Source organism: Phascolarctos cinereus, unplaced genomic scaffold (genome assembly GCF_003287225.1).
Source record: "Phascolarctos cinereus isolate Bilbo 61053 unplaced genomic scaffold, phaCin_HiC Scaffold_4;HRSCAF=312, whole genome shotgun sequence".
In the NCBI taxonomy this organism is placed as follows: domain Eukaryota; kingdom Metazoa; phylum Chordata; class Mammalia; order Diprotodontia; family Phascolarctidae; genus Phascolarctos; species Phascolarctos cinereus.
The window spans coordinates 674145536-674171442 of record NW_027555847.1 but is presented as its reverse complement, the minus strand read 5'-3'; the positions used below and the strand labels follow the sequence as shown (position 1 = coordinate 674171442).

Genomic DNA, 25907 nt, shown 5'->3' with positions numbered 1-25907 from the left:
CCATGCCTTTCCATTGTTAGTGATGGGGAGCTGGGTCCCAGAAGAGAGGTTGGAGCTCTGTATAAAGCTTTGGGTATCATCTGTCTAGAAAAGTTGTTTGAAGCCAGGAGAGCTAATCACCAACAGTAAGAAGGTGCTTAAGTATGAAGAGAGAAAAAACAAGGGCTCTGGGACATCCATGGTTGGGGCAGAGTAGGTCATGGATGACGGTGCAGTACAAGAGTCTGAGAAAGCTGTCAGAGCAGCAAGAGCACATTGGAGGTGGGGGAGCGGTAACAGCAGCAGACAGCAAAGCACTTGATTGGAAGCTGAAAACTGAGAAAAGGTCTGTGGATTTAGTCTAAGAGATCATTTGTGGCAGTGACCAGTTATGACTTAAGAGGACTGCTGGTGAAGAATGCCAAGAAGTGATGGAAGACAGATGCTCCACGAGGCCGATGTCGGACATGCCCAGTTCATTTGTTTTGTTTAACTCCATTTCTTCCTTACAGGGGAGGGTTCTTTTATTTATTTTTTTGGAAGGAGGGAATAAGTGTTTGGGAAGTGATGATGATTTTTTAAGAACAAAAATACTACTAATTTTTAAAGAGCATTAGTAATCTTGGAGTGAGCAGCTTTAGTCAAATGTTGAGGCCAAAAGGCAGATTGCAAGAGATTGAGACTTAGTGGGAGCAGAGGAGGTGGAGCTAATGAGGATAGATGGCCATTCTAGGAGCTGAGTGGACATATACAGGATGACAACTTGAAGGTATAGTGGGGTTGAATGAACACTTTTTTTTAGGGATAGGGGAGACTTGGGTATGTTTGTAAGCATCAAGAAAGACCCCAGGAGAAAAGGAGAGGTTGATGAAAGAGTGAGAGAGAAAGGGGGATGGAAGAGATAGTCTTTCCTTGAAGAGATGAGATTAAGGGCATAGATAGAAAAGTTTATAGAGGCAAGGGCAAATCCCTTCTGGGAGAAGAGCCAAGGAGAGGATAATGAAGAGGGGTTTTAAAGTGTGGAAGGAAGGAGCTCACAACTGCTTGTTTTACAACTTTTTTCTTATTTTTTTTTTTAGTAATGATTGTTAAATAATATTTAAGCTCTTTATTCTGCTGTCAGTCATTTCCTAAGCTACCCCACCCCCAACTGAAACTTTCCCTAGCAACCCAAAAAAAGGTAAACAAACCATCCCAATAGTCCCTTACCTCTCCCTACCAAGAGGAAGAAAGCATTTCATCATCATTTCTCCGGGACTAAAACTGGCCATTCTGCTTAATCAGAGTTCATGATGGCCTCTTTTCTTAGTGAAGCAGGAAGTGAGGTGCTCTCCTGAGGAAGGGGGTGGGGTGGGGAGAAGGTTTAGAGCAGCTGCTTTGTAGAGTGCAAGAGAGAGTCAGGTCAGAATGAAAGGATTGCCATGCAACAGTGAGGGCCCAGTGAAGACTAGAGAACAGAAATTTGTAGTTGATCCAGTTGGCACAGATGGTTTGACTTCCTTTGGTGGAGTGTTCAGCTGAGATGGTAGGGGTTAACCTGGGGCTACCTCACAAGGAAAAGGAGTTCTGCAGGAGGGCCCACAGAGAGAGCTACTTTAGCATCACCCTACATTTCTGGCCTTGTCTCGCTACTCCCCAAGTTGCAGACCGTCAATCCACGAACCCTACTACACAGAGTTGGTAGTGATCCTTCCTGCGCTTGGCTTGTCCTGCTCCTGAACTGGTCTGCCCCCTTGTATTTTAGTTATCTCTTCACATCTCTGCCCCTTTTCTCTGTTGAATTACTGACTCCGCTGGAGTCCTGCTCTGGTGCTTCCTCTGGTGCTTTGTGGGTTTGGCAGAGAGAGGGCCAGTCCAGCAGTGCTCAGAGAGCCTCTGCACGCTGGTGGCCCTGGGGTCAGGCTCCGGAGAGCCACTTCCTAGTTGGGATTGGTGTCAGTGGAGGAAAAGCTGATGCTGCAGGCATCCCAGCTCCTTGAAGCATCTTCCTCAGAGCTCAGCACACAGTGCTTTGCACACAGTAGGAGTTTGTGGAGATTTCAGTACTTCAGGGAAAGGGGAGAACTTGAGGTCTTCCCCTCACTCTGTGTTTGCTCTCCAGGTACTAACATGCCAGCCACTTTTGGTCACCTGGCAGGAGGCTATGACGCCCAGTACTACGGCTACCTCTGGAGTGAGGTATACTCCATGGACATGTTCCACACACGCTTCAAAATGGAAGGGGTCCTCAACTGTAAGGTAAAACATCTCATTCATGGGACTGGTTTCTGCTGATTCTCTTCCGGTCTACTTGGTCCCCTTCAGTCCCATCGATAGGCAGAGAGAAGTGATGTCTCTGGAGAACTCTCGTCTACTGCCCTCTCCCTCTGCCTCCCAGTGTGCCCCCTAAAGATCCATGCAGGCCCAGCTTTGTATAATCCCAAAGAAAGACCTCTGAGTGCACCTTTTGTTAGCCTACCTGAGCCTGGGTTTCTTCTTTCAGCAAAGTCTCTTCCACTGCTGGGAGAAATCAGGCTCCCCTACCTTCCCCAGCTTTGTAGGGCAGGGCTGTAGGCTCTCCTTCCCTCTTGGAGACCTTTGGATCTAAGGGTTGGGCCCAGCACCAGCCAGATGCAACATGTAGGCAGTATGGGTGCCATCTTCAAGGATGTGAAGGGCTGTCATGTGACAGCCTTTCTTGGCCTAGGGCCATGTGGGACAGTTGTAGAGAGGCGGAGCTGGGCTCCATGTAAAGAAAACCCATCCTAATGATAAGGGCTATCCAAATGTCATGGGCTCTCCATTCCTGGGCTCCTCAAAATGGGACTTGATGACCACTGACTGGGGGTATTTGGCTGGGCTTCCAACCACTGAGATTCTGAGAGCATTTTGAATTAGACGCTGTTTGATTGTGATAAGCTTCTCACCTCCCATTTGGATGTTCGCTTTCCTTGCCTCCCAGCTCTCCAGTGATACCCACTCTAGCCGTCTGCCCAGATCTTCCTTTGCCCTGCTGGTACCCAGGCCTTTCTTTCACTCTCTCCCTATACATCCTCCCCACCTCCTTAGAGCCACCATTCTGTCCGTGTGGGCTGCTGGTGGCCAGGGCACACTGGTTATGTCTGGTGATAGGAGAATGGCTGAGAGCCGTCCCCTTTGTCGCTTGAGTACCTGCGATTGGCCAGGATGAGTCCCTAGTTGGTGTCACTTCCAATGCCTGGGGCTGGGGAGTGTTTGTGAGAATAGGACAGCCCCGACTCCTGGGATCCAGTGTTTGAGGGGTGACCACAGGGGCACGCTTATACCTCAGTTTCCTTCCCAATTATAATGTTCTTGCCACTGGCCTGATCTGGGCTCCTTTGTGTTCCTAGGGGTTAAGTAACTTGCCCAGGGCCACAGATGGTGCCTCATTTCTCTGGGTCTTTTTACTCTTCCGTAAAATCATATTATACTTGCCTGAAAACTGGGGCTGGACTTCAGATTCCTTCCAGCTTTAAGATCTTATGCTGGGGAGCTGAGCTAGAGATTTTTGCTAAGATTGTCAATGTAGGAAGGAGCCTCCGAGATCATTTCATTCGTTCAGCCCATTCCTGAGTAGGAATCATCTTCGTAGCCTCTCTTTGAAGGCCTCTGATGATGGGCAGAGGACAGTGGACTGTCTGCTCCCCATTTGATTCTGTGCCTCCCAATACGGCCTAGGGTATCCCAGGTCAGGGGAGGGGGGAGGGTTAGATGACCCCTGTAGCCCACTGTATCTCTCCACACTGTGTTCCTCATCCCTCCTGCAGGTTGGCATGGACTACAGGACCTGCATCCTGAAGCCAGGTGGCTCTGTCGATGCTATCAGCATGCTGCAGCAGTTCCTCGGCCGGCAGCCCAAGCAAGATGCCTTCCTCCTGAGCAAAGGCCTGAAGGTGCCGGACAGCAGCTAACTGCCTTCTGCCTGCTGATGGGCCAGCCTCGGAGGCACGGGAGCTCTTTCGTGCATCTCCATTCTTCAGGACTGAGCAAGTGTGGACATAACCTTCTGCTGGCCTCCCTGTTGCCTTAAACTCCCAACAGAGAGAGAACAGAGGGACTCTCCCAGAAGGGAGTGGGATGAAGGGGTATCTCGACACCCCGTCCCAAATCTGCCCTGTTTTGCTTTCTACTTTTAAACCTTCCAGTCCCTTTTTTTAGGGTCTTTGCTCAGTCACATTAAGATGTTTGGAGAGTTCTTGTGTTGGCCATATGGTCTGATATTTTTTTCCCTTGTCCATCCCATCCCGCGGTAACCAAGATCAGGTTCTCTACTGAAACTATAACTGTAATCTTTTTTTTAAAGTGGAGTGAAAGAGGGAGTCTGTCCTCTGCTTCCCTCTCTCCCTCCTTCTACCTTGAAATGGTTTAGTTTAACATTGGTTGTTAAGGCAGAAATCATGGTTTAGTCTTTTGGGGATGGTTTTATCATACACTGTTTTGGTGGAGGCTTGATTAGACCTCAGGGAATTGACGGCTGGGGTGAGTGTGTTGTGTGTGCGGTAGCTGGTGAGTGAAACGAGTGATTTGTTCTCCTAACTGGAACCAAGGGGCCTTAGAAAGTTCACCCTGAGCTTTGTACAACCTTTACTCCGGGATTCTGGGGCCAGCATCTCAGTGTGTGTTTGCTGCCTGGCTCACATAATAAACCTAGAGGAAGCTTATCGATAACCTGATCAGTAAGTGGGGTCAGGTTGGAGCTGTCTAGGAGAAGGTGTTTGGAAAGAACTTGGTCTAAGTGACTCCCCCCTTTTATCCCAGCAGAGATTCTGCAGGCCTGCTTCCTGTGCTTGGCCACTCTTCACCCTTCAGCCCACGTGAACAAGACAAGCACAGACTGGAGCACAGCTTTCAGGCTGTGAGGGTGTGATGGCAGAGATAGAGAGGGAGCTCCTGGCAAAAACCGAGGAAGATGCAGTGCCTTTGATTTCGAAATGGGAGGGAGTATCTGTTTAAAAGGGAGCAGGCTTTAAATTGGTGGGTGTCAGATAAATCAAGGCATGAGCTCTCCAGGCCTGACACACTGCCTGCTCCTGTGCCCTCAGTCAGTGGATAAGCATTTATTAAACATTCCTAAGACAAACCCTCCCCTCAAGGAGCTCACAGTCTAATGGGGGAGGCAACATTCAAACCACTAGGTCCAAACAAGCTGCAGACAGGATAAATAGGAGATAACCCAGCAGAGGGAAGCCCTGTAAGTAAGAGGGATTGGGAAGAGTTTGTGTAGAGGGTGGAATTTTTGGTGGGACTTGCAGGAAGCCAAGAGGCAAAGAAGAGGTGGAGGAGTGTTCCAGACAAGGGAAACAACCAGAGAAAAGATCTGTAGCAAAGAGACGAAGGGCCTTGTTTAAGGAACAGCGACCAAGCCACACCAAATCCATTTCCATCTAAAGGCAATCAAGTGCCCTCTTTTCTCCCCACCCTCTTTGGCCTGCTCTTGCAGCTGGACCAGCAGAAATCCCAGCTCTACCCCTGACTCACTGTGTGACCTTGGGCCAACTTTCCTGGGCCTCACATTGGTGTAGGTGATCTTTAAAGCTTCTCCCCCCGCCCCATCCTAATAGTCAGCAAGTCAATGATTATTGAATGTTCCTGTCCAAATGCCCTAGTTCCTCGAAGAAGTCTTAGCCTCATCTGCTTCTCAGCACACTGTCTTGTATAGTCATCCTGCTTGGGGAGGCCCCTCTCGAAGAAACCCCTTCAGGGAGAAGTCAAGTCCCGGTCCTGGCAGCCAAGTGTCCTCCTGCCTTTAACTGAACCAATTAATGATAATTACATTTTAATGACCCCAGATCGTCAGCCTCAGGTACGACACCATAAATCCCTCACCTTTGTGAGCCTGGTAACTTTTAGCTGGCCATGGTAGCACCCAGGCTTTGGCCTTGTTGTCCCCCTCCCCCTTACCAAGGAATGACCAGAGATGGGGATTTAGTCTCTGACTTTATTTAATCTTTTGATTTAAATTAGAAACTTCTTAATACCTTGGTAGTAAGCCCCCTATTCTTGATTGTGAAGTATGGTGCCTTCCTCTCTTTACTGTGGGTTTTTCAGTCACTTGCTTGGAGCTCCCACGACTCCTCCAGACTTTGCTTAAGCATCTCTCTTGTTTGGTCTCAGCAGACCCCAGTGTAGAAACAGCTGACAGTGCCGTCTGCCACAGTAAGGTCCACCGGTAAAGTCAAGTACTGAGCTCTCCAGGTGGGCAAGGGAGTGTTTGCCTCTCCCCTGCCCATGGACCAGGGGGTGGGAGTGGGGTCTTGTGCCCCTCTTTCCCAGCTCCTCCCCACCTTGTCTGTCACCAGTTCACACCCAGCTCCTAAACCAGGGTGGGACCATTTAGAGGCTGTTTGTGCCCAGCCAGACCTTGAGACTGTTGTACCTAATTTACACTGGCCTTTCCTAAACTCTTGACCAGGAGGACAGATACCTTATTTTCCTTAGCCAGAGCTAGTAAGGGCAGGTCTGAAGGGTTACTATCTGGTGTTGCTGGTGTTTTCACTATCTCAGAAAAGTAAGGTGCTTAGTTTTAGATTCTATGGCTACCACAGCTGAATGCTGTAAAGTCTACAATCCTCTGGTCCAAAATACCAACTCCACAGGGCAGTTGCACTGGTGTCAGGAGATGAGATCTTTTATCTTTTCCTTTGTCCAGCTACCACCCTTTTCTACCAGCCAGACCCTATTGGACCCAGCAGTGAGTGAGTGGCCTCTGATTCATCCAAATGCAGCTAATTGATCTTTGCCTTGCCACATGGCATCAGGGAAGGCTGGAGGCCAAGTGGGTCTTCCTGGCTTGTGACCTTAGGCCCAGCTGCTGGTTTTTGTTGTTGTTTTAACGATGTAGATATCAAAAGTCATAAGCAGGGAAGCGAACAAGGAATCTGAGGTTCTTGGCTGCTTTTAGAACCCTGCCAGCCGGCTGCCAATGAGCTTGGAAACACGTGGGAGGGGCCATTTCAAGAGGCTACGTGTGTACTAGGCGGAGCTGTGAGAGCTAGTGTCACAGGAAGATCACTGGGTTTGAATCCTGACTGTTACTCGTGTGACTGTGGACAAGTCCCTTCCCCTCCCTGCACCGGTTTTCCCCATTTGCAAAATTATAAGATTGGACTGTATCTTTAAGGGTCGGTCCTTCCACCTCTTAATCCTTGGTCTAATTAAGCCGGCAAAGAATGCATTGTCTGTCCAAGTTATGACTGAACCCCAGAATTACTCCTTTTCTACGAAGTCCTCAGGGGAGCAGCGAGGGCTTGATTTTGGGTGGTGTCCTTCCTGGTAACCTAACCCACCCTGTGCCCCCAGCACGGAGCTCTTGCTCTACCCTGTCTCCTGTGGCAGGATAAGGAATGTGGAAAGGTCACAGGTTTTGAATTCCTGCCTGCTTTGCCTAGCCAGCCCAGTGCCCATATTGCTCATTCCTCAGGAGCTCATGTCTTAGTGCTTAGAGGTATTCGAGCCTCTGGAGGTGAATGTGGCCCCCTCTTCCCAGTGTTCTCTCCAGTCACCCTTTCTCCAAAGCCCAGGGACCTAGGCCTCTTCACAAAGGGTCTTTTGCTGTCTCTACCTGACCTCATTTCTCTTTGCCTTTGCTTCCAGCATCTTAAAAGCTTTTTTCCATGCCCTGACGTATGTCGCTTGTACTGAAAGCCCAGCTCAGGTACTCAGCAGAATCCCAAAGGAGAAACACGTGCTCAGTTGGGGATGGCTTAAAATACCTAAGGCAGGTGTGAGGCCGCTGAGTCAGCACTGGACAGCCTGGGCTCCCCAGAGGCCTTCCGCTCATCGAGAAAGGATTGTCTGCCATCTTATCATCTTCACCCCAGCCTCTAGACACGGCAGGGCTAGAGACTGCTGGTCTGTCTCATTTGGGCTCTACTCCTGCCCTAAGTCAGCAAGAGAATGTGGCTGCACACTGTGCCCCTTGCCCCTCCCCCCTGCTGCAGGTACAGCAGCTGCCTGGTCAGGAAACAGGCGCGTGGTATAGTGAGGAATGCCAGGCTGGGAAGGTGCCCGGCTCCTCTCCCTTGTCTGTGTTCCCTTTATCTTTCTCAAAAGTAACTACTGGGCAGAACCTGCTTCCCCCTGATGACTGCCTCTCACTGTCCCATGCAAGCCTGGTACCAGGCTCGGCACTGAAGCTGAATGGATTCTGTCTTTCTGGGGTGGGAAAAGGAAGTAGCCCATAACCAGAAGCCTCAAGCCTAGTTGCCCCGACGTACCCTCCAAAGCCTCGTGACTGCACCAGCTTTATGGAGACAGTTAAAATCAACTTACAGAGAGAGAATGTGACACTGAGGCTGGGAAAACTTGCCCCTCTATAGACTTCCAACCGCACCAAAAAGGTCCTCTTATTAATTCAACTCAGCAGTTATTAAGCATCTACTATGCAAGACATTGTGCTAGGGATACAGACAATTACCAAACAGTCCCTGCCCTCTATGAGCTCACATTCTACAGAAAGCACTATGGGGTTTAAGGATCTGTCTCTGGGTGTGCAGTTGGCCCCTTCCCACCTACCACCCTCCCCTTGGGGGTCAAGTGTCAGTCTGCACCCCAGCCCCTGCCTTTCCCTCAAAGAATGTTGCTTTTGAGATTTTTGTAATGGTTCAGGTCAAACTGGCTTGTTAAGCCGGTTGTGTTTCAGCAAAGTGCTTATTACTAATAAAAAGTGGTTTCTAAAAGGATCTTTTGGGAAAGGAGCAGTGTTTCTTTAAGTTTCAGCCTCCTGGTTGGGGTACTTTTCCCACATAGCAGGGGATGGGGTGAGCACACTAACACGTGAGCCTGGATTCTCTTGTACCCTTATTTGAGGAAATCAGTGAAGGACTGGGAAATACATGCTATTTCCACACCTGTTCCGCCCTGCTCCCAATATGATTTTGCAGGCTTGTGGGTCAAAAAAAATTTTTTTAACCATCTACTATCTGCCAGGTACTGTGCTTAAGCACTGGGCATATAGTGGAAGGGAAAAGACAGTCCCTGCCCTCAAGGAGCTCACAGTCTAATAAAGAAGATGACACATATGTACAATTATGTACAAACAAGCTACATACAGGATAAATCAGAGATCGTCAACAGAGATAAGGCACTGAGATCAAAAGGGTTTGGGCATGCTGTTCACGTCCAAATAGAGGTGATCCTCTCAGAGTGAAACATATATATTATGTGTGTATATATATATATATATATATATATATATATATGTGTGTGTATGTGTGTGTGTGTGTATATATATATACACATATATTTGACATAGCTAATGCAGGAATTTGTTTTGCTTGACTTTACATGTTTGTAATGGGTTTTATTTGTTTCGCTTTCTTAATAGGAGAGGGGGTTGTGGGAAGGATAGAATTTGTACTTGAAAATAAAATTGAATTTAAAGAGGGATTGGGAAAGGCTCCCTGCAGAAGGTGGGATTTTATCTGGGACTAGGGAGAAAGAGAGAGCATTCAGGCATGAAGGACAGGCAGGGAAAATACTGGGAGTTGAGAGATAGTGTGTCTTGGTGGAACAGCAAAGAAGCCAGTGGTACAGGATTGAAGAAAATGTACATGGCTGAGTGTGAGGCATAAGAAGCCTGGAAATGGGGCAGGGAGGGGGAGATGGAGGGTCAGGTTATGAAGGGCTTTGAAGACCAAAGAGAAGACTTTATATTTCATCCTAGAGGGGATAAGGAACCAGTGGAATTTATTGGGTAAGGTGGGACCTGCACTTTAAGAAAATCTCTTTGGTCAATTAACCCCAATTGCCTAAAAAAAAAAATCACTTTGGTGGCTGAATGGAGGGTGGATTGGAGTCGGGAGGGACTCGAGGTGGGCAGACCCACCAGCAGCTACTGCAATAGTCCAAGTGCAGGTGGTCTGTACCAGGGTGGTGGCAGTGTCAGAGAGAAAGGGCTTATTCAAGAGATCTCCCCAAGGTAAAAGGAACAGGCCTTGGCAACAGATCGGATACTGGTAGGTAGGGGAGCAGGGAGATCGAGGAGTTGAAAGTGATAACCTAGGTTGTGAGCCTGTTACAAAAGGATCCACACTGATTTCCATAAAATGTGCCTGTCTGCACTTCGGCCTCCCCACATTGGTTCTCTCCAGAGCCCAGGTGTCAGTCTGATTGTAGCTAGGCCCAGCCCAGAACAGCTCCTTAAAATGACTCCTGCATCTTCCTCACAGAGAGCCAAATGGAGCTGTTGGCATTTGTCATAGTCCCTGCTATGTGAGAGCTCTGCTGGGTCCTGAGGGAGTTGAGGGAAGGAGTATGGTACCATGGATATAGCCCTAAACTGGAGACTAGGACACTTGGGTTTGCCATGAAGTGAGTAATCATGGTGTGACCTGTCTGTCTCTAAAATGAGTTAGGTTAGATGGTCTCTCGCCGTTCCGTGTTTGGAGGCCCTTTTTAATTCTCTGGTTTTCCCTGCCTAACAAGTGACTTTTTGGTTACTTGGGAGTACATGCTCTAATGGAAGATTTGGACTTGTAACCAAGGATTGAATTGGAGTTCTACTTATTACCTATGGACCCTTAAGCAAATCACTTAGCCTCTTATGACCCGAGTGTTGTCTTCTACAAAATAAAAGGGTTGGACTACCTCTCCAATCCCAGTACCATGGCTCATGTCATTCCTTTCCTCACCTCCAGGTGGCAGGCATTAGTCACCGGCTTTTTGTAAGTTTCTCCTATTATTGGGTGTCTGCCTTGATTTGGGGGGCGTTCAGCTCCAGGAGTCAGGCCAGTCTGGCAGACCATCTCCTGCCTCATCCCAACTCCGTCTGCCTCCACTGGGGCCCCTCTAATGCCGTTTCTCAAAAACTGCGCCTGGCTGGGGCCCAGGAATAACCAGGAACACGATTCCATGAGTCCTTCGGCGTCCCCAGACTCCGGGGGGCCATAATGTGCCACGGTCCAGTATTAATACCATGGCTATTCTAAGCCAGCCTAGGGCACCACTGTCTGCTGTCTCCCCTCCATTCCTTCTCTCAGCCCTCAAATACTCCAGACATGTACTATGCTCCCAGAAGCGAGTGCAGCCACATTCTTGGCATGGGTCAGATGTATTGTGTTCAGCCCACTCTGGATTTATTGGTCTCTATGAAGTCATCCCCGTGGTCCAAGTGCAATCTCCTCCCCCCCACCTTTTCACCCCTAGGGAACAAGAGGAGAGTGGATTCTACTATTACTGCCTCCTGACCCACCTCCTGTAGGGCCAGCCTGTAACAGGAGAACCTGGAGCTTCCCTGGGATGGGGGTGGGGAAGGGGGGAGACTAGCTGTAACCCTTCAGGGACTGAGCTTTTCAGCTGGTCCCGTCCTGAGAAAAGAGAATCATTGGCCCCCCTCTGGGAACCGAATCGACAGCTCAGGCCCACTTTGGAGGATCCAAACCGTCCCCTGCCTTTTTATGGTAGATTTGGCTTTTGAGAGAACCCAAAGGCATTGGAACTTCAACTGAATGAATAAGGTCGGAGAATTGGGTCAGAATTCTGACTTGGACACTCAGTAGTTTTGTGTCTATTAACCTTCCCAAGCCTCCATTTCCTAGTCTGTAAAATGGGGAAATAATACTTGTGTTACATTCCCTCAGGGATGAGGAAGGTACTTTGTAAGCCAGCTTAAAGCACTATAAAAATGTTGTTATGGGTGAGCTGGGAACCCTTCGTGATAAACATTTATTGACTGGAAATGATCAGAAACAAAGTGTGGCTAATAATATCTGCCCTTAAGCAGCTTATGATACACTGGGAAATATTCTACTTGACAAACACATTTGGATGGACAATTTATTTACTGGTGAAAATATGTTATCTCATTACTTTTCAATCCTAGCATGCTTTTACCAAGACCTTTTTACACATATTCCCTTTACGGGATCTTTACCGTAAGCTCAGTCGGTTAGTAATACAGGTGTCAGTTCCCTCTCTGCCTTGGTTTCCCCAACTGTAAAATGAAGGGGTTGCAGGGAGTGGTGAGAATAGCATGCAGTTATCTCAACACCTCGTTTACAAATGTACTTTAGCATCTCCTTTCTCCTCTGATCATCACAACATCCCTGAGGTCTGCATCAATGGGGTCATTATATCCATTTTCCAGCATTTTCCAGATGGAGGAAATAAAGCCAGAGAGAAGCTAAGTGACTTCCCCAAGGTCACTTGGTAAGTGGAAGAGCCAGGTTGAAACCAGATCTTATTGCTACCCCAATGCTCTTTATAAGACGCCATGATCACAGAGGGGCTGCCCAGTTCTAAGACTGTTTCATGAGGTGATGATAAAAAAGAGAATCAAGGATAGCGTTCCCCAGACCCCAGCAGTAAAAGTATGGAAAACCCTGAAATGCAAAGAGCAGGAAAAGTCCCTTGGGACCCATCAGTGGTTGTCCTATGAGGAATCACCATGGCAATCTGGTTCCCAGGCAAAATGGATAACAGCTGTAGAAGAGCTGGGAGAAATCTCGGGACGGTTGGACATCAGCTTTGAGCATCTGTGGTTTCGTCTGGGTAGGCCCGGGAGGTCCTGAATCCTCCCTTCACCAAGTCAGATCATTACCCTCTCTTGCCTTGGCCTTGATCTTGGTCCCTTGATGGGGTTGAAATAAAACGTGCCCTGAGACCCAGATTCCCCAGCAGAATATACACTTCGTGCCTGGGTGAGTGACCCTCTGACTAAGCACATAAGCACAAAACCAGTATTTCCAGCTTGGGAGGTGCTCCCAGATCTTGGGCTCTGCTGGTAAAGGCTTCGAGAGCCTGGGCTTCCCTGCATCACACCCTTCCTTTTTTTTTTTTAATTATTTTTGGCTAGGCAATGGGGTTGAGTGACTTGCCCAGGATCACACAGCTAGTTACGTCAAGTGTCTGAGGTCAGATTTGAACTCAGATCCTCCTGACTCCAGGGCTGGTGCTCTATCCACTGCGACATCTAGCTGCCCCACCCTTCGGTTTTAACAGGCAATTCAAGTATGTTTGAGGTCTGTTCCTGCCCCTTTGGACAAGAAATGATCCCCTCTACTTCTAAAGCTGTATCTCATAAGTCAAGGACCAACCCTCCCAAAACACCTTTTTGTCATCTATTTTGTTAACGAGTAGGATTTGCATTTGGGACAACTCTGGAATGGTCTTGAGACTCCGTCCCCTTCTATTACAAGAATATGATCATTCTCCGTGCCCCCCTCCTCTACCCCCGGATCAGGCCATTGGTTCATCTACTGGAATCTGTCTCGGGAAGCCACTAGAAGGCTCTAGAATCTAGAAGCATCCCAGGATGTCCACAAACACAAGTGAGCGACAACTGAAGGCCCTTTAGCAGGCCCAGTGGAGAGTACAGGCTACTTTGCTCTCAGCCTTCTGACCAACTCATGACCCACAAGGGTCACCTTTGAGGCCAGCCCTACCCTACCCTTGTCTATATCTCAGACGGCTTGGGGCTGCCCAGCTAAGTCAGGAATTCAGGCCCTGACTATATGGCTATTTCCAGCCCAGACAGATATTAAAAGCCCTGACTTGGCGCGGACGGGACCAGGGCGGGGGAAAGAAAAACCTTTGGAGAAATCCCTGCAGAGCTCGGCGGCTGAGCTCAGAAGCCCTGGTTTGGCCCTGACTCCCCTCTCATGGAATGGGTTTTTGAAAAATCCAGCAAGGTCTCATTAATATTTCACACCCCCTGACCTCCACAGCATTCCCCCTGCTGGCCTTGCTCCCTGGCCAGCTCCAACTCCTGTGGGCAAAAACTGAGGGGAGTATGTATGGGTTGGGCTGCCAAGTGGAATTTCCTGTTGTAGACTGTCTCTTCCTCCTCCTGCCCCCAACCGCCATGTAACACCTATATTAGGATAATAGGATCTTAGAGCTGGAAAGGAATCTGGAGGTCATCTAAGAGAGACATTTTACAAATAGGGAAATTGAGGCTCGGGGAAGGAAAAGGATTTTCCTAAGGTTACATAAGTAGGAGAAGCAGAGAACCGTCTTTGGACTCCAAATCCAGTATTCTTTCCCCCTCCCCGTTACTGAGACTAGGCCAATCACAAAGACTAGAGGGACCCCATTAGATCCTCTGGGCTCCTTTGAACCCTGACCACTGAAGTCAGGATGTAAAAGGACCCACAGGTTCAAAGAGATGCCAACGACTCTTTTCCCTGTGACTGGCTCTCCTTCCCGGCCAGCAGTACCTTTTCCCATCTTTTCCCACCTTTTCCCACCCTCCCAAACACAGAACAGGATCCAATCTCAGCTTTTTCCTTTAATGAAAAAGACCGTTTAGGAGACACCGAGTCCAGCACAAGGGGCACCTTGCAAGATGCCCTCAGGCCACGTTGGCTCCCACCTGGCGCTTTTGGCCTGTGCCTGCCTACCTTACCCCGGGCCAAATCCAGCAGGGACGGGAGTCTGCAGATCACCTGTCCCATCATTCCCTCTCCTACACTGAGTATTTAATCAGCCGTAAGATCAAACGGGGCCGCCTCCGTGCCGTATGAATCTATGATGACATCGCCAATAAATGGAAGTCTGAAGACCTCCAGGGACAGGGCGCCCCTACCCCCAGGGCAGTCTGTTTCTTTGTCGGACAGATTTCTCCTAAATTTCTTTCCTGCAACTTCCTTTCAATGATCTTAGATCTGACCTCCAGGGCCAGGCAGAACAGGTCTCAAATAGGGGACATCATCCCTCTTCCACATGACAAACCTTCAGATATTTGGGGAAAAACCCAAACCGTCATGTCTCTCCCATCCCCCACATCTTTTTTCCTCCAGGCTAACATCCCCAAATTCCTTCAGCTGATTTGGTACGACATAATTTTCAGGGCCCTCAGTGTGCTGTCCAGCCTTCAGCTGCACTCCGACTTACCAACGTCCTCCCTAATGCTGTCCTCTAAATGTCTGAACACAGTAAAGGGCGGCATGTCTCCCACCTTCTTCCCTCTCAATGTTTTTTTCTCTCTTCTACAACCCAGGACTGGACAAAGCTTTGGGGGCTGCAACGTCTGTGTCGCTTCATATGGACCTTGTGGTCCACTGAAATCCCCAGATCCTTTTCACATGATCTTTCTGGCTGCATCTCCCCCATCTTGTCCTTGTGTAGTTAATTTTTTGAACCCAAGAGCAGAGCTTTGCATTTATGCCTGTTAAATTTCATCTTGGTTTGTTGTTTTTTTTTTTGAAGCTTGATCTTGGTACCGAACTGACATCAGCTCTGACCTTAATGGGTCCATGGGGGCCGAAGGAAACTGCTCCAGCTCTCCTTCCACTTGCCTTTGCTTCTGCCCATCCCTTTGGCTCTCACTCCAGCCTCAGTTGCTGCTGGTTTTCCTGGAAGTTGGGCAGCATGGGGTAGGGAATGGGGCAGTGGACTGAAAATGAGAGTGAAGAGCCCTGGGTTCTAGTCCTGGGTCTTCCACTCTCTGTGTCCTTGGCTAAGTCCCTTCCCTTCTTCGGGCCTCAAGGTCCCCATCTGTTAAATGAAGGGGCTGGCCGAGAGAGTCTCTGAAGCTTCCAAAGAATTCTCTCAAATCCCCCTTCCACCTGGCCCACCCCAAGCCCTCTGCCTGCCTCCTCTTCTCCGTGTCCAAGCCCCTTCTCCTCAGCTCTTCTGGTTTCTTTTCTCCCTGGATCTCTCATCCCCACCCATCCTGCCAATGGCCCTCTGTACCTCTTGTGCCCTTTGCCCCCTTCGTCTCTGAGTCCCGCATCTTCCCTACTTGCAGTCTTTCCTCACGTGGCTTTTCTGGTTTGTTCTCCTCGCCGGGGTTCAGGCGGCCACCCTGCAGACCCCTGCCTCCTCCCCTGGTATCCCAGAGGGTCGAGGAAAGGGCGCTAGAAGGTCCAGAGCAGGTGGAGGGTATAGCGAAGGCGCTGACGCAGGGCCTCACTGCAGCCGTGGCGCTGCAGGACGCCCAGTGGATGGGAGGTGGCCTGCCGCTCCTGGTCAATGTAGGTGAGCAGGGGTTCCTCCCCGGCCCAATTCAGGAGCAGTTTGGTGTGGTCATGGTAGAAGTTGACCTGGCCGGGGTGGGCAACAAAGGATGGTAAACCCTTCCATTCTGTATCTTGCCCGAGTAACTGGTGCCCAAAGCTGATGATAAGGACAGACGTGGGTTTAGGCACCAGCTGGTCACAGGGACCCCTCCTCGCCTCTCCCTCCATCCCATGCTGCAGTAGGATAATGTCTCAGAGGCTCCCTCTCGCTGGGGGAGTCTTAGAGTAGGAAAGCGTTCTGGATATCAACCTCATTTTATAGATGATGACACGGTCCCAGCGTGGTCAAGTAACTTGCCCGAGGTCACACAGCTAGTTGCTAGCAGAGCTGACTCCTTGCCTGGGGTGCTCTCTACTACCCCCGACACTTCCTAGTAGTTTGTGTGATCTCGGGGACCTGAGTCTAGAAGCCCCTTCCTAGGGACAGAGGGCAGCCGTGGCTGGGGCTGGGCTTTGGTCCCAGACCCTTCCAGGCTACCTAGCATCCCTTTCCTTCCCCCTGACATCCTTACCTGCATTGTCTGATTGCTGAAGAGCAGGAGCAGGGCCTGGTCCGACTTGAGGAAGTGGAGCAGGGAGAAGCCAGGGCCAGGGCTCAGACTGGGCTGTGCAGGAAGTTTCCCACCCTGTAAGGAGGACAAGAGTAAAGGAGCCAAGGGTTGGAGAGACAGGAAGGGCACCAGAGCCTCCCTGTGCCCGCCAGACCCAGCCTCACCTCTAACAGCCACCGCTGCATGTAGCGGGTGAAGAGCTGCAGCACCGCCACTTTGGTGGCCAGGGAGTCAGGAATATCCCTCCAGGTAAAGGTCACCACCTCACCCTGAACCGGAGAGTAGCTTATGCACCTGTGGGAGGGGGCCCAGAATAGATGTAAGGCTGACAAGGGGGCAAAGATCTCAGGTTACCAGGCCCCTTCCCAGGGGACGAGCAATGGGAGCCAGCAGGTAGAGGAGCAGAGACTTACCCCCACCCCCGATGGACCCGAGGGCCAGGGACTCACCCCAGGGCCGGCTGGAGAGCGATGTGGGTGCCATCCCGGAGAAGGACCCCAGTGCTGCCGTCGGAGAGCTCGTAGCCAAAGCCGTACTTGTTAGAATAATCCACCCACTTGGTGGCCCACAGTACCGGCTGCTGCCGCCCGGGTGGGTCCTGCTCCCCTGAACACACGGAGGACAAGGTAAGCTAGCAATTGTCCCCTCAGGCAGCATCCCGAGAGCAGGGGCACCAGAGCGAAAGCTTTGGCAGAGAGAGGAAGAGGGAGGCAAGTCTCCAAAGAATGAGGACTTAGGGCTAACCAGGATGTCGGACATCCCTCATCCTACAGTGGAGGAAAGAGGGGCCCAGCTGGGGTAAGCGGCTGGCCCGAGGTCACTCAGTAGATCAGTTGCAGAGCCTGAACCCAGACCCTTAGTCTGTGTCTAGGAAGGCGGATGGAGATTGGGGGTGGGGCGCCTACCTGCTGGCATAAAGTCCAGGCAATTCTGCAGGAGCCTGGTAACCACCTCAGCCCCATCACCTGGGATTCCTGGGGACTCTGGGAAAATAGGAAAGATAGATAATGAGCTCCCTGTTGCTAAAAGTATTCAAGTGGAGAGTGGGCTGCCACTATCAAGAACATTGTAGGGGGCAGCTAAGTTGTGCAATGGATAGAACACTAGTCCTGGAGTCAGGAGGACCTGAGTTCAAATCCAGCACTTTACAGTTCCTAGCTATGAGACCCTGGACGAGTCACTTAACCCTGATTGCCTCACCAAAAAAAAAAAAAAAAAAAAGAACGTTGTAGAGAGAGTTCCTGCCCAGGCAGGTGTCAGATCAGACACCCTCTGTGATCTCTTCTATTTGTGAGATTCTGAGACAGCTTAGCATCCTCGGGGAGTCTCAGAACCCACAAGCACCAAAGATTTTGTTCTCTACTAGCTACGATAGCCAAGCATGATTGCACAATCCAGCTGTGGCCCTGGCCGGTCACAGAACTGCATGGAATATTTTTTTTAGGGCTGGAAGGAATCTGAGGTTCAGTTAATTTTATAGATGGAGGGGCAGCTAGGTGGCGCAGTGCATAGAGCACCGGCCCTGAAGTCAGGAGGACCTGAGTTCCAATGCGGCCTCAGACCAAACACTTGACACTCACTAGCTGTGCGACCCTGGGCAAGTCACTTAACCCCAATTGCCTAAAAATAAAAAAAAAATAAAATAAAATTTTATAGATGGAAAACTGAGGCCCTAGAGATTAAGTGATTTGTCCAAAGTCACAAGCCATGTCAGTGGCAGAGCTGGTAAGAGAACCAAGGAATCCTTCCCCCTCTTCCCCACTTCCCCCTCCCCAGATATCCCTTCCCAAGCCTCCATCCTTGCAGACAAGGCCTTCTTCCACCTCCCTTCCTTCCATCTCCTCCCCTTTCCACAGGTTTGGGCAATAGAAATGTTAGGGGGGAAGGGGGAAGGGATCAGTGCCAGCTTACCTTCTGTGCCCGGCAAGTGACCCCTAAGGCTTCTCCCCCTAAGGCTTCTCCGTAGGAGCAGGTGGATAGGGGTCTCCAGGTAGGGTACTTGGGGACGAGTTTGTCCCTCAGGAGCTTCAGCCTTGTGGGGAGGATGAGAAAGGCCCTAAACGATGAATAGGAAGGGAACAAATAAGCAATTATTAAGCACCCACTGTGTGCCAGGCACTGTGCTAAGTGCTTTACAATTATTATCACATTTGATCAACAGTCTTGGGAGGAAGGTGCTGTTATTATCCCCATTTTACAACTGAGGAAACTGAGACAGAGGTGAAGTGACCAGCCCAGGGTCACACAGCTAGTTAGTGTCTGAGGCTGGATCTGAACTCAGGTACTCCTGACTCATTTCAGCACTTTATGCACCGGGCCACCCAGCTGCCTGAGGCCCGTCCTCCCAATTTACAAGATTCCCTCCTCAGGACAATCCTTTCAGGCAGAATCCACGTGTTATTACCCTCCATTTTGAGGTGAGGAAACTGACATTCAGCAAGGTAGTGACTGGCCTACGGTCACACATCAAATTGTGACAGAGCCAGGACTAGAACTCAGATCTCCTAGCTCCCAGGCCTGGGCTCTCTGTGGCTGAAAACCCCATCCAGTACTTTGAGGTCAAGTTCCTGTCTTACTCCCTTTGAAAATCTGCCCTGAACTCTCTTCTCTTTCCTCTGTGACCCTAGACAATGATGGACTCTTACATGGAATGTCAGGACCTTAGAACCCAGGATGTTGGAGGCTAGGAGGGCCCTTAGATCCCAGGATGTCGGGGCTGGGAGGGCCCTTAGAACCCAGGATGTCGGGGCTGGGAGGGCCCTTAGATCCCAGGATGTCAGGGCTGGGAGGGCCCTTAGATCCCAGGATGTCGGGGCTGGGAGGGCCCTTAGAACCCAGGATGTCGGGGCTGGGAGGGCCCTTAGATCCCAGGATGTCAGGAGGGCCCTTAAAACATAGGGTGTCAAAGGTGGAAGAGATCTTAGAACAGGGACTGTCAGAGAAAGCAGAGACTATTAGGGCAGGAAGGAAACTTAGGGGTCACCATCTACCCCCTCATCTTACAACTAAGGAACCTGAAGACTGTTAATGGGAAGAGTCATGGAAAGAATAAGGGATGGAAGCCCCCTTGGACCACATGTGACCAACATTGCCCCCACCCTCCTGTCCCAGGCAGGACTCCTGGACCTCTCACCTCTTTGGCTGCCTCCCTGGGAGTTTTCAGGGGGTCCTCTGGGGCTGGGGCTGTTGGCATCTTTGGGACAAATGATCCTGGAAAGCGAGAAGCGGGGAGAGAAGAGGTGAACGAGGGTGGTGTCTTTGACCTGCCCCTGGCCGCTAGGCACGGGGACTGGCCTTGGAAATGCAGGCTCCTGCCTCTTCTTCCACACCCACACGACTCACGTGGGGCCCGGCGTTGGGTCACAGCCAGGAACAGTTGGGTGGCCTTCTGAAAGAGTTTGTCCAAGGGTTGGGGGATGGTGAAGATGGGTGCTGTGTGGCAGGACCTTGGAGGCAATTGGTCTGGGGTGAAGCCCTGCAGGGGAAAGAAGGGGGGAGAACTCATCAGTGAAGTAACAGAGTAAAGTCAACAACATATAGTAGAAAAATCCCTCTAGGGAAGCTAGGTGGCACAGTGGATAGAGCACCACTCCTGGAGTCAGGAGGATCTGAGTTCAAATCTGACCTCAGACACTTACTAGCTGTGTGACTCTGGGCAAGTCACTTAACCCCAATTGCCTCAAAAAAAAAAATCTCTCCCCACAGAAGGTAGGGAGGCCTTGGCTCTGGAGTTAAGAGGACCCGGGTTCAAATCTTGCCTCAGTCACTTACTACCTGGGTGATCCTGGGCAAGCAGGCATTTCCCCAGCCTAGGCACTGGTTTGCTCATCTGTAAGGTGGGATGGCTGACCTAGATGTCCTCCGAGGACCTTTCTAGCTCTAGATCTTCACACTACAGCCCTTTCCCCTTCTCTAGGCCTCAGTGTCCTCATCTGTAAAATGAAGGGACTTGAGTACAGTCTCTAAGGTCACTTCCAGCTCTAATCCTAGCCTTGTGAATGGCCAAGTCTTCCTTTCCCTGGGCCTCCACTTCCTTCTCTGTAAGAGATGCACAGTCACCTCTCCCTTCCCTTTTCCCCAAACCCAGAGACATAACAGCAATAATAATCATAACAACAGCAGCTGCCATTTGTACGGTGTCTTCAGGTATATGTCAACCATTCTCTGTTTGAGCCTCAGAGCTCTGTGAGGGAGGTAGCACAACCACTGCTCTCCCCTTTTTACAGATGAGGAAACTGAGGCTGAAAGGATGTGATTCAACCACAGCCAACTGTTGGAAGGAGAATTTGAACTTGGGGCTCCCCCGATTCCAAGGCTAGTCTTTCTTCTTGAGCTTCTGCTACGTAGTAGGCACTTGATAAATGCTTGGTGTCGATTGATTGATACTGCACCACTCAGAAAGGGAAGTGAAAGGGCCTGACTCACAAGCAGGAATATGTGGGTCCCTTCAGGCCTCAGCCCCTTGCAGAGGAGGGAGGACCTCACCCGACTGGCATGTGTGAGCCCATGCCCCCGTGTATGTGGTCCTGACCTGGGTGAAGAAGTCGTCTTCCAGGACCTGGTCGAGGCTGGGCCGGTCAGCGGGGTTGGGGGCCAGCAAGCGGGCAATGAGCCTTCGGGCATTGGGGGAGAGGTGAGCGGGCACAGGATAGTGGGCATCGCGGATGTTCCGATACATTTCAGGCAGTGGGCTGGCCTTGAAGGGGGGGAAGCCCGTCAGTGCTGTGTACCTGGGGTAAAGAAGGGATTCTGATGGGATGAGCCTGCCACGGACCCTGCCTGAGCCCCTAGCAGCCCTGCATCTGCAGCTGTGCACACATGCACGTGTGCACAGACATTCGGTCACACCCCATATGTTCAGTACTCACATGATGCAGCCGAGAGCCCAGATGTCTGACCGGAAGGAGTGGCCCTTTCGGGAGACAACCTCTGGGGCCAGGTAGTTGGGGGTCCCACAGAGCCCCCTGGGGAAAAAGACAGAAGCCCTCACAGCACGCAACCCAGCCATGTGAGCACACACTCGTACATCACACAGAGAGGGACACGCACACACACACTCACACACACTCATATTCACACCCAAAGCCACACACTGACAACCCACACTGGCACAAGACCCCAAATGCAATTCCACTGGCACACGAGCAAATCACACCTATAACCACCCAGACACTGATCCACAGTCACACACGCTTACCCATGGCAGTGCCCCCCAGGCCCCACTTTCGTGGCCAGTCCCAAGTCGCCAACTTTCACCTCCATGTTCTTAGTAATGAAGAAGTTACCTGCAGAAGGAAGGGATTGAGTGAGATGGCGTGTGATGGTGCACACAGGTATGTGCTGGTGTGTGCCTTTGTGTGACAGTGTGGGTGATGGTGTATCTGATGGGATGTGTGATGGTGTGTGATATATGTACAGGTATGTGATTGTATGTGTGTGTGTGTGTGACAGCATGGGGATGGTGTATCTGATGGGATGTGTGATGTGTGATGGTATGTACAGGTGTGTGATGGTATATATATGTGACAGTGTAGGTGACGGTGATAGCATGTGATGGCATATGCAGGCGTGTGATGGTATGTGTGTACATGTGTGACAGTGTGGGTGATGATGTATCTGATGGGATGTGTGATGTGTGATATATGTGCAGGCATGTGATTATATGTGCATGTGTGTGATAGCATGGGTGACGGTATATCTGATGAGATGTATGATGGCATGTGATGGCATGTACAAGTGTGTGATGGTATGTATGTACAGGTGTGTGACAGTGTGGGTGACGGTGATAGCATGTGATGGCATATGCAGGTGCGTGATGGTATGTATGTACACGTGTGTGACAGTGTGGGTGATGATGTATCTGATGGGATGTGTGATGGTATGTACAGGTGTGTGATGGTATATACATGTGACAGCGTGGGTGACGGTGATAGCATGTGATGGCATATGCAGGCGTGTGATGGTATGTATGTACATGTGTGACAGTGTGGGTGATGGTGTATCTTATGGCATGTGTAATGGTATGTGATAGCATGTGGGGCTCCCTCCCCTCCTCCACCTCAGCCACCCCTATTCCTGCCCCTTCCCCTCCACATACTGAGCTTGAGGTCTCTGTGGATGATACCCTGCTGGTGGAGGTACTGCAGACCAGCCACAATGCCCCGTAGGTAGTAGCGAACCTCAGGCTCAGTCAGCGTCTTTCGGGCCTTCAGGACATGGGCCAAGGACTGGAAGGAAGGAAGGAAGGAAGGAAGGAAGGAAGGAAGGAAGGAAGGAAGGAAGGAAGGAAGGAAGGAAGGAAGGAAGGAAGGAAAAGGTTGGATATGGTGAGGAGCTCTTCCGTACCTTCCCACCTACCCTCTCACCCCAGCCTAAGGGCCTGTCTATCTACTCTTTCCTCACAATAGTCCAAGGGCACAGGGTATTACCCCCATTTTATAGATGGGGAAACTGAGGCGCAGAGAAGAGAAAGAGCTTGCTCAAGCTCACACAGGGAATCAGTGGCTGAGCTGGAACGGCACCCAGGTTCTGCTGAGTTTCAGCCTTGGGGAGGCCCACTCTGGCTAGGTCCTAAGGGAGGACCAGCGCTAGAGGTGGAAGAGGAAGAAAGGGAATAAGCATTTACGTAGCACCCACTGCGTGCAAGGCGTTGTACTAAGCACTTTACAAACACTGTCTCATTCGATCTTCACAGCAACCCTGCAAAGCACGTGCTGTTGTTATCCCCCTTTTCCAGCTGAGGAAACTGAACAGACCCAGGTGAAGTGACTTGCCCAAGGTTACACTGAGGCTGGATTTGAACTCAGGTCTTCCTGAATCTAGGCCCCGTGCCCCACCACTGTATCACCTCGCTGCTTCAGCAGACAGGAATTAAAGATAAATTTGATGGGAGGGGGGAATCAGAGACGAGAGAGATTAATGTTGGGGGAGAGGTTGGAGAGATGGGATGGGGGTCAGGGATGCAGGAAGCCAATGACAGGGGTGGAGATGTCGGTGCTCAGGATGAAGGGTCAGAGAAGGAGGTGATGAGGTGGATAAGAGAGGGGCCTGGGAGGTCAGGGATGAGGAGGCCCTCACCTTGCGGCTGCAGTACTCTAACACCAAATAGACGTTGTCCCGGTCAGCAAAGTGCCCGTGGAAGCCAACCACATTCCGGTGCCTCAGCTGGCTATGGAGCTCAATCTCCCGTTCCACCTGCCGGCGAGAAGGCGGCCCCCTCTGTGGGGCAGAAAGGGAAGCATGATGGGGCTGGGGGAAGAACTGAGGAGGCTGGGAACCTGGAGGTCAGGGATGAGGAAGATCTGGGCGTCAGGATGGAAATAAAGGAATCAATGATAGGAATGGAGATCTGGGATGACACTGGGGTTGGGAGATTCATGGAGAGGGGAGATCAGGGATGAGGACAGAATGAAGGGGAGTCGGGGACGGAAACAGGATCAGTGATGGGGATGGAGTTGGGGATTCACGGAGAAGGGAGATCAGTGGTGAGGGAATAAAGGATGGGCAAGTTAGGGAGGAAGGAGCTTAGTGATGGGATGAATGTAGTCAGTGGTGAGGATGATAGGGAACATCAGAGATTGATGAATACATAGGAAGATGAGTGATGAAGAGTCAGAAAAGGGGCAGGTTAGTAATGGGAATGGGGTATCAGGAATAGGAGAGATAAGCGATGGGAATGGGGAGTGAACAATGGAAGTGGTCAGTGGAGAGATCAGTGATGGGAACAGGGGAAATCAGGGACGATGGAAATCAGGGATGGGGAAAACAGGGATTGGGATGGGTGTATTAGGGATGGAAATACCTCTGATAAGGATGGGGATCAAGGATAGGGAACTAAGGATTTAGGATTGTGGATGGGAATCAGGGATGAGGATGGGAGCCAGACATAGGGTTGGGGGAAAGGATCAAGGTTCGGAGTCTCTGAAAAGGGGTGGAATGTGTCACCTTCCCCCACTGGTCCAGCCCACTGAGTCTTCCCCGGGGCACCACCTTGAGGGCAAAGACTCTATTGGTGGACATGTCCGTCAGTTTGTAGCATCTGCCAAAGGCACCCTGTGTGTCACAGGAGACATGAGACACATTGTAAACATCCTAGACACCAGTCACTCAGACCCTTCCTAGGACCCGGCCTCAACTGCTCCCCAACCTCTGACCTCAAGCCGGTGCATCCTTGGGGAGGGGCAGGGGAAAGGAGGAGGGTTCATGCACACACGAGCACGTTTGCACAAGTACTAATCCCTACACTTCCCCCACTGTCCATTTATACTTGTACAGGTCTTCCCAGGGTCCCCTACCTGGACAGCTGTGGGCTTGGGCCTTTTAGCTGACCACCTACACGTGTATCAATCATCCTTCCTCTACACACACACACACACACACACACACACACACACACACACACACACACACACACACTCTGCAGCCTGGCTAGGGGTGAAGACAGACCCAGGAGAAGGAAACAGATGAGCTAAGTAAGTAAGTCTAGGAAAGTGGGCCAGCCAGAATGTGAGGATTTAGAGCTGGAAGACACTTTAGAGCTAACCCCTCTGGACACTGGCTCCCCTCCCCTCGCCTCCCCTCCCCTCGAAGGACTTCCCCTGCCTTCCCGCTTTACCCCCATTTATGCCTCACTGTCCTCATTCTCCCCTCTCTAACCCCCAGGGATCCAGGAGTACAGTGTCCCCAGGCGCCCAGGACTGCCCCTCCCCTCAGCCCTTACCGTGCCCAGCAGTCGCCCCCGCCTGTAGATGCGCCCTGTGTTCGGGTCCCGGAGGAAGGAGGCTACAGGCTCCTGGGCCCCCCGCCTCCTGGGGACTCTCAGCTCCATCCCCACCCTCCTACACACCCCTAGCCCCTGCCCAGGCCCAGCTGGGCTCTCCCACCCACCTTCCCTCCCTCTCCCTCCCTCCTTCCTTCTCTCCCTCTCCAGCTACTTCTCCCTCTCCCTCCCAGGCTCTGACTATGCCTGGGGGAGTCCCCGGGAAGGTTCATATACCCCCTGGGGCCAGGCCTCCGGGCCTCCCTCCCTCGGTGATTGGCTGTAGAGAAGATGGGAGGGAGGGGGAATCGGAGGAGGGTGAGAGCCCTGAAGGGGGCGGGGGGCGGTGTGGGAGGGGGAAGGAGGGAGGCGAGCCAGGCACGCACACGGCTGATGCTAGGAGATTGTGTGTGGGAGTTTGTGTGTGTCTGAGATTCTGTAGGTAAATCTGTGTGTGCGCGCGCAGTTGTGCGCCTTAGCGTATGTCCGGGATGTGTGAACGTGTGTCCAGTAAATATGTAAATGTGTCGCTCTCTGTGTTGTGTGTATATATGACAGTTTTGGGTCTGGATATGCGTGTCTTTGTGAGTGGGGATATTGTGTGTATGTGGCTTCCTCCTGTGTATGTGTATAAACAAAGCAATATATGTGTATGTGTAT

The 25907-nt window shown here is 50.9% G+C and overlaps 2 protein-coding genes across 3 annotated transcripts in view; one reads left to right on the top strand and one right to left on the bottom strand.

Moving 5' to 3' along the window:
- The window catches only part of THOP1 (thimet oligopeptidase 1), a 46882-nt gene extending 36300 nt beyond the window's left edge, over positions 1-10582 (top strand). For both annotated transcript variants that reach the window (XM_021008860.2, XM_021008859.2), the window contains 2 exons: positions 2081-2217; positions 3747-10582. In XM_021008860.2, the coding sequence (XP_020864519.1) occupies positions 2081-2217; positions 3747-3890 (281 nt within the window). In that variant the 3' untranslated portion in view covers positions 3891-10582. The remainder of the gene's footprint in view (positions 1-2080; positions 2218-3746) is intronic.
- A 3624-nt stretch (positions 10583-14206) lies between these two features.
- PLK5 (polo like kinase 5 (inactive)) lies at positions 14207-25316 on the bottom strand. Its single transcript, XM_078151824.1, has 15 exons — positions 25209-25316; positions 24434-24541; positions 23567-23683; positions 22587-22716; positions 21687-21774; positions 21358-21453; positions 21021-21219; positions 19832-19964; positions 19623-19699; positions 18401-18545; positions 17395-17472; positions 16939-17095; positions 16654-16783; positions 16451-16564; positions 14207-15962 (listed from the first exon to the last, which is right to left on the bottom strand). Exons 1-15 carry the CDS (start codon positions 25314-25316, stop codon positions 15777-15779), a joined length of 1866 nt encoding a protein of 621 aa, XP_078007950.1. The 3' UTR covers positions 14207-15776.
- Between the last annotated feature and the right edge of the window lie 591 nt (positions 25317-25907).